Consider the following 16,349-nt stretch of genomic DNA (forward strand, 5'->3'; position numbering starts at 1 on the left):
ATAAATAATACATTTTGATAGGAATTCTTATATACATTTAGAACTAAAGTGGGTAACACCAATAGAAATAAACGCCCATAAGACCTGTAGTTTCTTAACTCTGGATGCTCTATAGTAAGTCAGGAACCTGATAAGGGATTCCCCATTCAGTCAGACGTGAAAGTGTCGTTTAGTGCCATCTGATGTGCTTTTTGAGTACTGCGTGTGCTGGTGACGCTGTATCTTTGACTGCTTAATAGATTTCATTCTGCCCGCAGGCAATCTGTTAGCTCATTGTTTAGAAACCTTTCTCGTGGACAGTTGAGATTTTCTTCTGATGACACAGAGCAAAGTTCTCTGCAAAACGTGAAGAATTTCACCTTATTTTCTTGACACGGCATAAGCCCAAAAGCCTATATCATGTCTATAAGTACGGGCCGTGAAAGCATCATTGGCAGCAATTCTAGACTATTTATGAAATGCATTCCCAAGTTTGAAGGTCATGCTGTATATAGCATATATTTGTAAGTGCAAAATAAGCTTGTATTTTCCTCCTTTACCTGCCTTCCTTTCATTACACTGTTTATGAAATGTTTACGAGAAATATTTATTTCATATGCTCGATAGACATATTATAATTGTGCTCGATAGACTTCGATAGATAATTGTGAAGACTGTTTTTATAAATGAACTGAAGCTTCAGAATGTAAAATTGTAACCATCTCTACTGAAAATAATTCTTCCTCCTTGCTTTCTTCCAGCACTTGATGTATATTTGGCTCAGTGGCCCATGTATTATTTGTATTTTGAAGGTGAACACAAACACCCTCTCGCCTAGAGAGTCATACCCTGGGCTCTCTGAACCGAAGATCTGCATTCTGATAATTCTACCGAGGAGCCAGACGTCCTATCCTGAAAATATTGACGCTTTTCTGCCATTCGTTTTTAGAAGATTGCTATGTGTATATCTATAGCAAAATCTAGTGCTTTGATAGCAGTATTCTGAAGCCTTGGTTTGTGGTTACAGAGCTACAGTCAGTTTATTGCCTGTTGAAATTAATGGAATCTTTTGTCGTCCAAAGCTTTGAACCGTTCGGTAAACAGTGTCAATCGTTGCCCATGTAATAATCACATGAAGGAGTTTTATGTGAATTTACTATACAGAATTTCATTTCATGAGTGTTTTTACCTCTGTTAATTCCGATTTGCTTATGTTTCGTTTCTCTGAATTTTTGAACTTGATGGAATTGAATGCGAACTATTGCTTAGTGATGTTAAGTACAACTTGCTGCTTTGACGTGTGCTTTATTACTGAGATTTTTATAGAGTTATAAAACACCCCTTTGTCCTCGTTGATGGCCGTACCTACGTGCACCCGGTGTAATTTGTGCACTGCCACAAATATATGATTCTGATTATCGATGGAGATATTTAGACGTAGATGTCTCACAGTCTTTGTCTGCGATGGTTCGACCTTTATAGTTGTTAGGAAGGACTTTTGTTGTTTGGAATGTTTAGTCATTTTCTAATTGGAATGAATGTTTATTTTCTTTTGTTGATTTGGGCAAATATTCTGCGTAGATTTAACTTTACACGTTCCTGGCGTTGGAGCAAGGACAGCTGTGAAATGATCTGTTCGGCATGTTGTTTTGGCAATGCGGATTCATTCGATTCTTTGTCTATTTAGCATAACCGACGTCTGTGTAACGTGGCTTTTTATTTCCATGACAGTTATTTTGTTGACATTTGATTATACGGTATGAATTTCTGGGTGTCAACTTTGAAGTAACAGATCCGCCTATCATTTGTGTTTGAAGATGATGTGTTATCAGCCATTCAATATTTAGTAAACACAGTGTACGAAGTTTTGAAGAGGTTTCTCTTGTGCGATTGTTCATAAGAATAGATCCCTTTCCTCACGTAGTTGTAATGATTTGCGTTTTAAAGCGACTTAAACAGTAATCTGGGAATTGATAATTCCCTCGTTCGTTGAAATGATTTCCTACGAAACTTTGTACCTGTTCTATTTAATACACAAGGAGGAGATATTGTGTACAATGTCTGTTATTTGAAGTTGCCTTTTATACTTTTTGAGCATTGGCTTCGTTGATCTGCAAGCGACGATTGTGTGCATATGAATCAGTTTTCATTCGTGAACCAGGTTGTAATTAGTTCAGTGAGTTAGTGAATGGTTTGAATTCTGAGATTTCGAACATTTACTGAACGAATCATACTCGTTACCTTATTTCATATTTTATCTCGTCCTTATGATCTTGTGATCTTTCCTTTCAGCTGTACCATGGTTCTTCAAAAATTTTAAAAGTGTTAGTCCTCTATTTTTTAATAATGTTTTAAATCTGTTATACAGCAGTTTTCTGGGGGAATTGAAACTGTGTATAATTTTAATTATGTTTATTATTACAAAATTTCATGTGAATGTTTGTTTCTAAACGAGTATCGAACAACACTTAGCATGCACATTTTTCACTAAATATGGTGTTGATGAAGTGATAGTATTTGTCAGAGGCGTCGACCACTCCAGATTTCCCATGACTTCTATGGTTTTCTCACATATACTACAACAATACGAAAGCACTACGGATTTCACACAATCAAAATGTTTATAAATTCTCCATTTCTTATGCGAACATGAAAAAAAATGTTCCATACAATTGTCGTTGCTATTGTGTAGTTTGTGTAAAAATGAGATAGCGACACTTTGTCTACCGTCTTTAGCTACGAGCGCAATAAATTCCAAGCATTTGTGATCATTTTCTGTTATGATTATTACTTGTTATCTTGTAGTGCAAGCATTTATTGGGGTTAAGTGAAGAATAAACAAGATGTCGTGTAAGCGTTGTCAGATGCAAGTGACCGTGGGTGAAAGAGTATTGCCGAAAGCAGTATACGGAAGTTTTCATGCCTAGGACCATTGAAAATTTCACCAAAACGTGTTTATTTAAACATGCAATTGTAATATCTCAGTTTAACATGGAGGCCACAATGACTTCACATCTTGAAATCTAAAAAATCATGAAGGCTGTGCAAGAGTCTCTCGTATTCTCTCTGTTTTTTTTAACTACAAAAAGTTATTGCAATAGTGTTATACGGGCTGAACGTTATTTCACATATTCCTGGTTGAACATAACCTTCTTTTATCTGCATTGTTATGTTGTCTGCAGTCTGCTTCACTTGCCTATTTAAATGACTAAATATAGCTAAATTATTTGTTATTATTTTCATTTCTGTAATGAGGTACTTTCTTATTGGTTTACTGGAGAGGAATGCAGAGGAGAATGGCAGGAACTCTTCTTAAGTCGCCCATACACAATCAGATAATTTGTACAAACTCTCGTTATACAACATGAACTAGGTGATACCCAGAATTTCTGAGAATTTATGCATAAAAACATCATCATTGACCATTTCCAGTTACCTGGGTGTGGTGTACGAGTCCCCTCCATCTTTGTCGGTCCATGAACCACTATTCTCTCGTAATCTCCTTCCAATCTCGTCCTCTCTCCTCAACACCTTTCTTCACCAGATCGGTCCATAAAAAGATGAACGCCTAATTTCCATGGGCAGTTTTTTTGCAGTTCTTGTAATTTCTCCACAAGCACTTCATAATGACCTTTAAGTTACGATTCTCTTAGGCGTTACCTTTCCCTTACCACAATTGTGGTAAAGACTGATAAGCATGAATGAAATCTCTCCAGAATTCTCTTTGGGTCACGATGCCATGCTGTTAGCTGTATGAGAGCACCATTTTGAATGCGGATTTTGCAAAACTTCCCAAACATGTCAGTACATGCTGCCATCTGTTTTACATCGTTACTTGTTCAAAAATTATTTCAAACGCGTCTGAATGTACGCTGCATATTTTAAACTGTTGCACAACACTTCACGATCCACCGTATACAATAAGTCAGTTTTCATGACAGACTCTGCTGTGCGGATTGTTTGGTCATACTGTGTAAGGGCCACTTTAGAGAATGCCAAGATGATCGCAAAGGCATGTAAGAAGTTCATTCTCCAAACCAATGGGGAACAGAGCATCTCTAAAGATGCCTGGCAAACCTTCTGCCAGCCCTCCTCCAAAAAGCAAGAAAGTGGTGGAGAAGAGTGAGAGGCCCCATGCTCCATTTCTGGGGAACCTATTTTTCCCGGGAAGAAACTCCACCATTCTAAATCAGTTCACCATCTTGGGATGCTCGGCCTCTGCTGAGCAGAACATTGAGGCCAAGCCATTCATCTCTAGATGATGTCGCATGGGAGCGAATTGGATGAAAGGACGCCAAGCAGTCGTCTTAATTTAGTCCCCGTATTGATCCACAGTGGCACAGGCACAACCATTTTTTCAGCAACGGAAACCTTTGTTGTAGACATCTGTCAACGTTGGTCTGCTCATCCTGACCTTGAGTTTCACTGATGGACACCTGTAGGTAACTGTGCTGGGGACTTGAACAGACCGACATGGCAGCCACTCACATCTGCCTGCTGTAATTAAAAACACACTCTCAGCAAAATTGGAGATAAGGTGTTCTAAGTCAATTAGTCTACTTTCAAACCATTTTAAAAATATAATTCTTGTAATTTCTCCACAAGCACTTCTTTAAGTTACTATTCTCTGTAACTCCACCATTACATTCTTAATTCCTCAACAGTGCTTTGTGGGGCTGACTGTGCTGCATTGCTAGAAATTTATATGACTATAATTCTACTGTGGTAATGTGGTGTGTGGATCTGTAATGACTTCCACACTAAACTGGTGTACACCGAGAGGAGAAGTAGCCTCTTGCTCACTAAATCAGGAACTCCACCTTTAGAAAGAAGGTGGCAGCAGATGTTCGGTGATTTCCCGCTGTCGTATTCAAACCAGAGTTACGTGATGCGCTGGACAGATAAGAGCTGCCTGATGCCTCAGAGCATAATGCTAGTAGCAATAGCGGTTGTTTTTTTCCGTGTAGCAAGTTTTATATCTATTTTTAAATAACTTTAAACAGTTAATCTGACTTGTGTTCAGCAATGAAATGATTCAGATAATGCTGAAATGTACTAATGTAGCAATGGCTTTATCAAATGTTTTGCAATCTTGTTTCTGTTAACACACATGGTTTGAAAAATGAGAATATCATAGCTTGCTTTATATTAATCACTATCATAAGACTCTCTGAACAATCTCCTCTATTATGTTAGTATTATATCCACTTGTTACTCGTAATAAGCTGAAAATAAATATAGGCCTAGTGTATAATATTTACATTACCTTATTTGCATTTCTATGATGAAGTGGATCTTCACTAAGAGTATCAGCAGCCAAGTTGATGATGAATTAATCAGTGATTTGGTCAGCAAGCTGGTCTTCTTCCGTGTAGATATCCTCTGTTTTTCTTGCGTGCCCTCATGCATCTTTCCACTGCTCAGTAATAACTGAACATACCTCATCCTGAAATATTAGAAATGCATGGCCCGTGGTAAATTTTTGTATTCCCTTTCTGTACAAAGTTTTTTACTTGTGCTCGTATAAACTCGGTAGGATTAAATTCACAATGACCGGGCGAGTTGGCCGTGCGCGTAGAGGCGCGCGGCTGTGAGCTTGCATCCGGGAGATAGTAGGTTCGAATCCCACTATCGGCAGCCCTGAAGATGGTTTTCCGTGGTTTCCCATTTTCTCACCAGGCAAATGCTGGGCCTGTACCTTAATTAAGGCCACGGCCGCTTCCTTCCAACTCCTAGGCCTTTCCTATCCGATCATCGCCATAAGACCTATCTGTGTCGGTGCGACGTAAAGCCCCTAGCAAAAAAAAATTCACAATGGTTTGGAGGTACACTGTGATTTCTTCAAAACGTTACCAGTTTAATATGTTCCAAATCCTGGTATAGTCTAAATTAGTTGCGTAAGCTGTAAGACTTCATATAATTTCTCCTGGAAATACACCACTGTGTGTGTCCAACCCTTGTCTTGGATGTTATGTGAGATGAACCTTCATAGCAAGTTTTTACGACCGGATGTCCTTCCCGATGTCAACCTCATCAAAGGAGTTAATAACGTGGTGCCTGTATAGAGCACCATGGTCTAGGCTTTAACAGTCTCATCCAGTGGATGAATTACCATCAACCGCGCCATGCCCTTATTCCATGTGAACACTGTGTAGAGGCTTTTGCCACACAATCGAGTGTTCTCCTACACTGATGGTGAAACAAGACTCGAACCAGCTATCCACAGTAGACTTGACGCCTTAACAAACCATCATGTCCTGGAAATCAGAGTGGCCAGCTATGTGAGCATTGTGGCAGTTGTATTTCTGGCCTTTAGGGAAAGAGGCTGTAGCTTTGTGCAGGTTGAGGATAGGTCATGGAAGGTCCATGCACTCTTCATTTCCTAAACAGAAAGAGGGTGTTCATGTGGAATTCTCTGGCATAAGTCAGAATCTCAGTTTGCATGAAACGCTTGGAACTCGTATTAGCCCATGACAAGAATGCTGGTGATCTTGTCATTCGCTTTATGTGCGAGCGGACTAATGAAGTACACACAATCTCGAGTGTTCTGTTACTCAAGAAACTTGCATTTATTTTGGTTTTTAAAAATCATTTGTGTTATTTTTTTCTCTTCATTTTCAAAATTAATTCGTTGAACATATGATTGGGTTGGGTTTATTTTTTTGTTTACATTTAGTTTGCTAGGAAAGGATGGTTACCAAGTTGTACTTCCTCCTAAAACAACGATCACCACTACCGTTTCTCTTCTTCTTTCCATTTACCCTGCCATTCCGATGGTGATCTTGGTTATCTACTGGATTAACGTGGGTTTTGCATCTTATAAAAACAGTCACATCAGTGACCATCACCTCCAGGATGATTGAACAGTATGTTTGATGGTGCTGGATTTGCCCAAAAAACCTAAATTTGTGAAGATCTGTTATGATAATGCATGAGACAAAAATGTTTGTAAATTTGCTTCAGGTGCTCTTAACATCATCAATCCGGAGGAAAGCAAAACGTGATGACCTGTAATGTCCTAAGCCTCTAATAATTATAAACAGAAATATTACACTGTTTGTCGCTCATCTCCATCAGCTGCACAGTAAGCGTGCACTAACTCTTATAAGCTGTTGTTATGTGTTATAAAACTTGTAATTCCCTTCACAATATTGTCTTGTTTACAGTGTATTTAGAATTGTTTTAAATTAAAATTGCTTTAATAAGTTGCCAGGCACTCATATGTTTTTAAACGTGTCGTTCATGGAAATTCTATCTTGGAGGTACATTGAACTTTTAGTCACAAGTGAGGGGTACGATCTTAACCCTAGAAGTGGCAGTGTTAAATAATGTGGTGGCAGCCATCGTGGCCAGGTTTTAAACAAATCCACTGTATTTTATAAGTAAATCATCATCACAACGTTAAAACAGCAAGGAGTGTTATGTTGTTACCAAATTTTCCATTTTCATTCACTTAAAATATGTAGTATCAGTTCAAAAAACATAAGTCCCAAATAAAAATGTTGCAGTTAGATCATACTGTGTATACACTAACATGAAACATACTAAAAATAAACTGAGAAATACAATAAATGTATCTTATATGCACTATACGAAGTTTTTCAACTGTTGAAGAGCTATATTGCTCAGAGTATCAAGAAAGGTGCATTAGCATACGATCACTAAAAGTGCTGTGTATTACACAAGTTTCCACACAAACAATAAAATTAATGCTTGTAGACATTCACAACAATTAATAACTCGCACACAAACAGGAAACTAACATACGAGGCACTGAACAAGCAGCTAACTACAGAGCATGATATCTTGTGCATAATCCGAGCGAGGAGACAGGAAACTACTTTTTATTTATTTTGAAGAAAAGTCATCCAGAAAGTTGTAACCACAGATGACCTGAACTCAAAGCTGCTGTGGTCATTGAGGCCGACAAATAACATCATGCCTTACTATCTGTTGATGAACCCTCCTGGGTGGGGTAATGGACCAGTCTTCTCCACTGCTTCCTCTACTTTGGTTGTCCACTTCTTCTTTGCTTTTCCTCTTGATCTTGTTCCAGTCACCTTTTAATCCAGCATTGCTTTGCGAGTTCTTATTGTTTCTATGCTGCTAACATGGCCAGACCACATCTGTCTACTGGTCCCTATTCTGTTTTGTAATTTCTCTATCCCTTCCCTTTCCCGTCTCTCTATTCCTTATACTAATCTTCATCTTTCCGGGAACTTCATTTCCATCCTGGCTATTGTCGTCCATGTTTCTTCTCCTTATATTGGAATAGTACCACCTTACATTGTTGTGGGACCTTTTCATTCCATACTATATCCCTTATGGTGTATGATAAAATATTTTCTTGTTATTTGCACCTTGTAACGCTACATATCCCACGTATTTGAAGGCGTCAGTTACTTCCAGAGGCTCATTTTAAAACTTTATCATTCATCTTCCAGTCCCCTGTCTCCTTGTTTTACTCTTGTCTTCAATTATTTTCTTGCCCCGTTCTTCTCCAAGCAGGTAACTGAATGTGTACTGTTCTCTCTCACCCATAAAGTCATCAGCAAATAACCAAACTCCACCTTCCTTTTGACATCCTTCTGCACTTCTAACCTATCGAAAAATCGACAGTGCCACTACAACGGAAACCATAGTGTTGATTAATGGACAGTAGCCAGTTCTAGGGTTTGAGAACCTCTGCTGTGTTGTAAATGTTCGCTGTGTACATAAAGCTAATTGATATACTGGTTACTTGGTTCTAGAGCAGACTTGTAAGTCCTATTTTATCTTTAGTTGACAATATGAGCGCAGATGTTTGTTATTTCAGGGCTCAGAAAATGTAAGCTCTGAAATAACCCCAAGTTTATATGTATTTATTTAATTTATTGACAGTGTGGTAAATTGTTGCTAATTTATTTTCAGGAGAAAGTGTGAGATACTGCACTGCGGAGATGAGTTTCAGTTACCGCAATCAGACGAGGGCAGGAGAGACCCACAATATGATGACCGATCCGAGCATCGCAAATGCGAGGATATACGTTGGAAACATTCCTACTAACGAGATGACCAAGCGTGATTTGGAAGATAGGTTTGAGAAACATGGGAATATCTTGGGTATTTCACTCAATCGAGGATTTGGTTTTGTTCAGTACGAGCATGAGAACAGTGCCCTGGAGGCAATCAAACAGGAAAATGGAGCTTTGTTCCGTGGCAGCACAATGGAGGTGAATCCGGCCCGCGTGTTCACTGGCAATCGAGGTCGTGGAGATGGTCCCATGGGCAGGAGAGGCGGTGATGCTGACGAGCGTGATAATTTTCGGGATCGTTCTCCAATAGACGACAGGAGCCGCGATCGAGACTGGAGGGACCGCTTTGATAATTTTCCAGCTAATAAAGATCGCAGCAGCTATTATCGTGAAGGGGCCGAATTTAAAAAGGATTTGACTCCGTTTTCATCTCATGATAAATTTAGGAGCAGTGGGCCATTATCTGACGATCGTACAAGTTTTGGAAAAGAGCCTTTTTCCAAAGAACCGTTTGGTGGAAATTCCTTTCGCCCTGGGGTTTCGGACAACCGAGGTGCCCGTGATTATCCGCCAGCTGCTGGAGTACCTCGCGATTACCCCCCAACCAACGTCGTTGCCCCATTGGACAGAACAAATGATTGTGAGATCATTGTCTTTAACAAAGCTCAGAGGGATTATGCTGAATACATAGAACGCAGATTGAAGCAGTTAGGATTGACTGTAGATATTCTGTTTCCTAACGAGGAGGTTCCCATTGGCCGCATTCTTGCCAGTATTTCCAGCCGTGGCACACTGTATGCTATTGTCGTGATGCCTCAGAACGAGGAACACAGGAGCCTGACTTTGAATATCCTTCATGGTCTTCCCCAGGAGCATCGCAACATGCCAATTGAAGACGCTGTTCCTCTCATTGAGCGCAATTTTGAAGCTTACGTTCGAGGTGAGAAAGGCAGTGTTCCAGGCCCAGTGCCTGTGGTGCCTGCAGGTCTAGCAGCACTGTCAGAGCGCCATCCCGATGCCATGCAGGTTCTTCTTACTTTGCTGTACGAGAACCGTCCACTCACAGTCCTGCAGTACGATCGCATTATCCAGTATCTCAAAGAGAAACGTGAGTTACAGCTTAAAGTGGAGCTGGGTGATGCTAAAGATTTTGTTGCTAAGAAGGAGCCATCCACGAAACAGCAAGTGGAGCTGCAGCACCGCATTCTCAATATCTTGAACAACCAGTCAGGTGCAGCACCAGCGGCTTCCACTCCCACGCCCGTCGCTGCTCCCACCGGCAACTGGCAGCAGTCTGCCTCAACACCCTTGCTCAACGACCCCAATGTCCAGAAAGCCCTCGACAGTTTGATGCAAGGCAACCTGCTCCGCAAGATCGGCACGGGAGCGGGTAGTAACAATCCAACCACGACCGCATCTCAGCTGGGCGCGCCACCTTCGCAGCCACTGTTTGGAGGTTGGGGTGGTGGTGGCAAGATGATGTAAATATTGTGTATAGTGATGAAGAAATTGTGAACCTGTGCTTCATTTTCCATATAAATGTTCTGTTTCCCTTCACTGTCAGTCTGTATTACATCTGTGTTCACAACAAGCTAGTGCACTGAATAGAGAAATGTGTCGGTACATTCAGTTAGATTAAGTACAAATTATATAAGACATTTTAATATTTTATATGTATATGCTTCAAAGAAAGAAGAATTATGCTAGAATTTAGGTATATTTTACCAATACTATAACAAGAGTATTAAATCATTTCATAACTGTGTAGAACTTGCCAAATTTAAATGTGTCTTGACATTCATGTGAAAGACTTCATCACTTGGGACAAGACTTGGAGTGACAGCGTAATCATCCAGGGATACAGTGGTCTGTATGAGGTAAGATACTTTCCTTTTTTCTAGTGAATAATTTCCTTTACTCCCAAGTTTGTCTCATTGTTTGCACGCCATATCAAGGACATCCTCCACGGTGTGTTATACTGTTATACATTCGCAACGATTAATGGTTACATTGTGCAGATCAGCCAGTAGAGGGATGTGTTGCAGTGTTGCATTACTTGTTCTTCCAAAGCTTAGGTGGGTTTGGTGTAGTGTATACATTTTAGTCCTGGACCAGAGGATGTAGAAATTGGGTTTCGGAGAACGCGATTAATACTGCATTTTTTGCTCCAAGCAAGTTGGCTGTGCATTTTGAATCATACAGCTGTGGGCTTGAATTTGGGAGATAGTGGGTTCAGACTACCGTTGGCAGCCCTGAACTATGGTTTCCCATTTTCAAACCAGACAGAAACCTTAACTAAGACCACAACTGCTTCTTTCCCAGCCCTAGCTCTGTCCTAGACCTCACTGAGTTGGTGCAATGTTTCGAACATCCTGGAGTGACAGTGTTCTCTGACAGCTGAGATACAGTGAAGGATGTAGAGGAAGGTTCAAACTATTATATTATCTTCAGAAATGTATTTTTTGGAAGTTTTTACTCTCAAACTATTCAGATACTAGTGTCATTGGGACCAACCATTGTTAACTGAATCTAATTGCAAGTTTTTAGAATTTATGTTAAATATATGAGAAAGAAATTGTTCTGTTGAATTGCAGTGATATTGTATTATAACATTTGTGGGAGTGGAAAATAGCAGTCTTGTCTAGGGGCTCATAGCTGTGCTTGAACCAAAACAACATGATGGTAAAGCGTGTGTTCATTCAGAAGATGAAGACCGAAGACTATTGTTTTACAGCGTAGTGGGCGATGTTTTCACAGAATGTTATAGTGTTAACATTTGGCTCTGATTGGAGATTTCTCGGAATCTGCAACAAGCCTGCAATTCCTGCAGTTCAAGTACATTAGTCACATTCAGTAAGTAATCTTGGGTCTTTGGTGTTGAGTGAGTGTAAGAAAGACTGCAGTTGCTATTTGTTACATATGTTTTATAATTTATTTAAAAATTGTATGATTTCTTTGTAATAAAAACTTTTTAAGGTGGTTGTTGGGGCGTCCGTATTTCACCTCTTCATTCCTGAGTGTTTTGAAGTCTTGGTTTCAAACTACTTATTCTTCCACCTTTGAAGAGAAATTTCTCACCATCCTCAAAAGTGTATAGTGTAAAAAATGAGACAAACTAATCAACCAATCCGTGTTATTGAATGCAAAATTAATTTCTTCTATTTGATAGTAGGATCGTTAATTTTGTGATGTGGATTTTGTACTGAATACAAAAGCATTTTGTGCAGAATGTGTTTGCTGTATTTCTTAATTTTCAGATGCCTCATCTAATAAAGAATGGGATGAATTCAAGATGAATGGGGAGGGGGACACATTTTTACAGTAGTTATGTTATGGAAACGTGAAGACTACTTGGAGTAAATGTGTTAGTGGTGCTGCAGTGAGAGGTGTGAAGAAAGAACGGCAGCAGCGCTGTGTACAAATGGAATGTAAAACTTGCAGAAGTAATAAAAACTTTTATTTTCTTGTGCGAGTTTCTTTACTAATGTCTCCATTCCAATTGGCTGTGGTTTGGAAGTATTATGTTATATACTGGTGTAGGCATAGCTGCCAACCCTTCCGATTTACCCAGAAACTTTCCGGTTTTTAACTCGTCTTTCTATTTTTTACTAATATAACCTCTAGCATGGCCAATACTCTTCCCCTAGGACAAAGGATAAATACTTATGTGCTTGTGTAATTTACGAAACCTGATTTTCAAACGTATTTATTTGATGATTTATTTCGTGAGTGTTTCGCCCGTCGCCTTCGTGTATCTTGTTTCCCGCTCACCACAGCAGCGTGTGCGCTTCATACAGCTGGGGATTTGGGGCGGCAATCGTCCTGCAAGCAAGAGGCTAGCACGCGCTAACGACTCAGTTAATCGGGACGAAAGTTTGAGTTTGTTATTGTGTTGTTTACGCACTGTTAACATCGTTTCTGTGTGTAGTTACGTCGGAGTTGTAAGCCACGTGTTTTTCCTTGCATTTCTATGTTTTCCCCCACTGCCAAAGTCGTATGTTAATAATGTATGGGTCATATTGAATTGTTAAATTGTGGTAGTTTCCTGTATTTAAGTGCATAATTTTAATGAGTTGAATGTTTTTAAGCGTGTTGTGTCGGTGACAGTTTCTGGTATTTTCTTTTCTCGTTATGGCTATAAAATATAACAAACATTATCTCCAAGTGTTCAGAGATGCCTTTAAATTTCCGTTCATTTTACCGGCTCTTAAAGGAAACTACCGTATTTTCTCACGTAATTGCGCCCTTGCATAATTTACGCATCCCCGTATTTTTGGGCCCAAAGTGGAGAAAAGGAAATGTTCACGTATTTGACGCACCCAGAACTTCAAAACTTCCATCACTTAACTCCGGATGTGTTTCGAAATAAAGATGTCAACTACCCAAGTAGCAGGCTTCCTATCACGAAGCGGGCATTCCAAACACAGGGCAACGTGCTGTTATTAGCTGGCAGGAAATCCCACTGCACTAGTTTTATGCCTGTTTCGGGTACAGGACATTCTGTGATCTCAAAATTGTTTTATCAGTCCACAGTATTCGATGAATACTGCATCATGTGAACTCGCGGTGAACAGTTACGCTGAAACATACGGGAATAGAGCAGCGGGCAGCAAGTATTCAGTGTCCAAATGAAATATGCGCTACCGCAGTAACAAAAGTGCACTTCAAGCGGTCAACAAGTCTCGCAAAGCATTCCGTGGACCAAAAAGCAGCAAGTTTCCGCACATAGAGGATTATCTGCTTAATTATATGATTTTGTTTCGCAATTTTGGAATGAGAAATAGCTGCGGCACATGGAATCAGTGTCTCGGATTTGAAGGTTAGCCGAGGCTTGATTAATTTATGGACTACCTCTTCGACGAAAAACAACATTATGCCAAAAAGTGATGAATGATTTCAACCATTTTCATCGCTGTGTGATTGAGAAGCGTGAAGTGAAGGAATATTTGATCTCCCTTATAGGAACCCCAGGTCAGGCGCCAGTCAGTTTCCATGTACCACAAAATCTAATAGTGGATAGAAAGGAACATACAGTGTTATCGTACGCGCTATCGGAAGCAAAAAACAATGACATACTGCATGCTTGCTGTAACAGCTGATGGCAGAAAGCTTGCACCTTACATTGTTCTAAAACGAAAAACAATGTCTAAAGCAAAATTTCCGCGAGTGATCCACGTTCGTATTCAAGAAAAAGGGTGGATGGATACGTCACTCGTACAAGATTGGATACGAACGGTTTGGGGTAATGTAGCAGGGTCCCTCCTTTCTCGTGTTGGACAGTTTTCTTTTTTTGCCAGTACGACGTTCAGGTCGTATTGTCAGCTTGTAATGGGAAGAATATTTTCCAGTGTCGGTACTTCAAACCCACGTGTCTTAACTTACCTGATGTACCCTACTTGACTTTTCAGAAAATATCTCACGCCGGAATTTTGCGCCAAATGACGATAACCGCAAATGAGTTGAACCAGTTGTGTTTGTATTATATTCGATGTATCTTTCAAATATAAATTAATCGTAAATCATTTGTAAATATCCGAATTCCTTGAATAATTTACGCATCCAAAGTTTTCGCCTGTATTTTTCGTCAAAAAATTGCGTTAATTACGCAAGAAAATGTGGTATTATGCATTTTGTTACGTGTGTCGGTGTGACAAATATTATTATTCGTATGTAAGTGTCATAAATGATAGTGATTAGGTACATTTTATTGTAACTATTTTTATATTTTCTTAGTTTAAGATTTTAAATTTAATGGTCGATTCGCATTGCAACTGTAGATATATGCCTTTTATCCTGACCTTTTTTCACGTAGACCGTGGTGGAGTATGTGATGAAATCCAAGAATTTAAAAAATCTTCCTATTTTTGGTTTGTAAAAGTTGGCAGGTATGGGTGTAGGCTTTGATGTGGAATGTCAAGTGACTAATTCTGATGTTCTTCCAGGCCGTGTTGACATATTAATGTTTCGGCTATTCTGCTCTGGCCCTTGTCACAAAGAAATAACACAAGTCGTGGTCACCTGCATGTATATTAGCGGGAAGGGTAGTTAGTGGAGCAGAGTGCGCTGAGCCGCACTCTCTCCCTTACCGACAACCTACCTCACCATAAAACACACGTTGGAAGATTCGAGGCGTGGACCGCGACTAGGAAAGGCCAAACACAGCTCTGAACTGGAAACGGTCCTCATTTCAAAAAGTAGAACAGAAATGAGACTAAAGCTACTAGCAATAAAATCCCAACTAAATTTAAATGAGGTTTTATTGATATAAAATAATAAAGAAACAAGAAATGAAGCCAGCAATTAAAAATCAAGGATATGTACATGTGCAGAGCTCATCCAATTGAAGTCATAACATTAACGCGTGAGCACAGCCTTTTCAGACACCAAGCTTAAATTATTCATAAGACGGGCTCACCGCCTCGATTGCAATCTCGCTGCATAATGTGGTAATGTGAGTACAATCGACACGGATCAACTCTGTGATTCTTTCCGCGAGATTAATAGAATTTATTACATATGCGTCTATTTAACTTCCACATCGTCACAACAATTACCACACAGATCAAAGCTCGCACATGGCATGGAGAATAAAAAAGAGGTCCAGAGAAGGTAAAAATAAGATGCGGGAGATCACAACATAGCACAGAGTAACATCTCTGGACCAAAGGAATAAAATTTAAACCCAAAGAGAATGACAGGCACCCACATAGCCTGAATATAAGAAAAGAACATGGCGACCTCGTGGGCAAGCAAAAGGCCGTGATAGAAACCAAGACAAAATAAATATCACCGTGCTGGCAACAAACATGTGGCACAGAAACAAGATTAAAATATAAAATGAGCTGACTGATACGTCATCCTTTCTCCCCTTCACTCACCAGCACACACCCAAACATTCAGACATTAGCGGTATCAGCAAACAATCTGAGCAGTTGGTCCAGTTAATAAGTTGAACACAATCTCATATAGTATGACTCTCATGGTCACACACAAAGGTCTCACATATGTCAGAGATAGCGTGCACGGCACAGGCAATTAGCAGTAGGATAATAGAGACCCAGTGGTCACACATAAACCCATCAGCTCATGTACTCCGTACGACACGAATGGATCTCCGCGTCGACACGCAGGGCATACATTCATTGATGGTGAAAAACTTCACAATGTAGTGCACGTAAATAAAATCAATCTGAGACCCAACTAACATCATAACTCATTCACAATAAAGACAACTAGCACGCAGCTCATTCATGCAGCAGAGCAGAAGGATGCGTATCAACCAGTTATGGACGATAGCGAAGAATGTCATAACAGCACCGTAGAAATAATATTAATACAAGGATTACCATACCTGTA

At 39.8% G+C, this 16,349-nt stretch overlaps 1 protein-coding gene across 3 annotated transcripts in view; it reads left to right on the forward strand.

Moving 5' to 3' along the window:
* Positions 1-16,349, forward strand: part of Neos (Neosin) — a 131,565-nt gene that overhangs the window by 80,327 nt on the left and 34,889 nt on the right. For 2 of the 3 annotated variants that reach the window (XM_067158899.2, XM_067158897.2), the window contains one exon: positions 8,890-10,870. In XM_067158899.2, the coding sequence (XP_067015000.1) occupies positions 8,919-10,478 (1,560 nt within the window). In that variant the 5' untranslated portion in view covers positions 8,890-8,918 and the 3' untranslated portion in view covers positions 10,479-10,870. Of the gene's footprint in view, positions 1-8,889; positions 10,871-12,250; positions 12,463-16,349 lie in introns of those variants that run through there. The other variant, XM_067158898.2, reaches the window with a different exon arrangement.

Source organism: Anabrus simplex, chromosome X (assembly GCF_040414725.1).
Source record: "Anabrus simplex isolate iqAnaSimp1 chromosome X, ASM4041472v1, whole genome shotgun sequence".
In the NCBI taxonomy this organism is placed as follows: domain Eukaryota; kingdom Metazoa; phylum Arthropoda; class Insecta; order Orthoptera; family Tettigoniidae; genus Anabrus; species Anabrus simplex.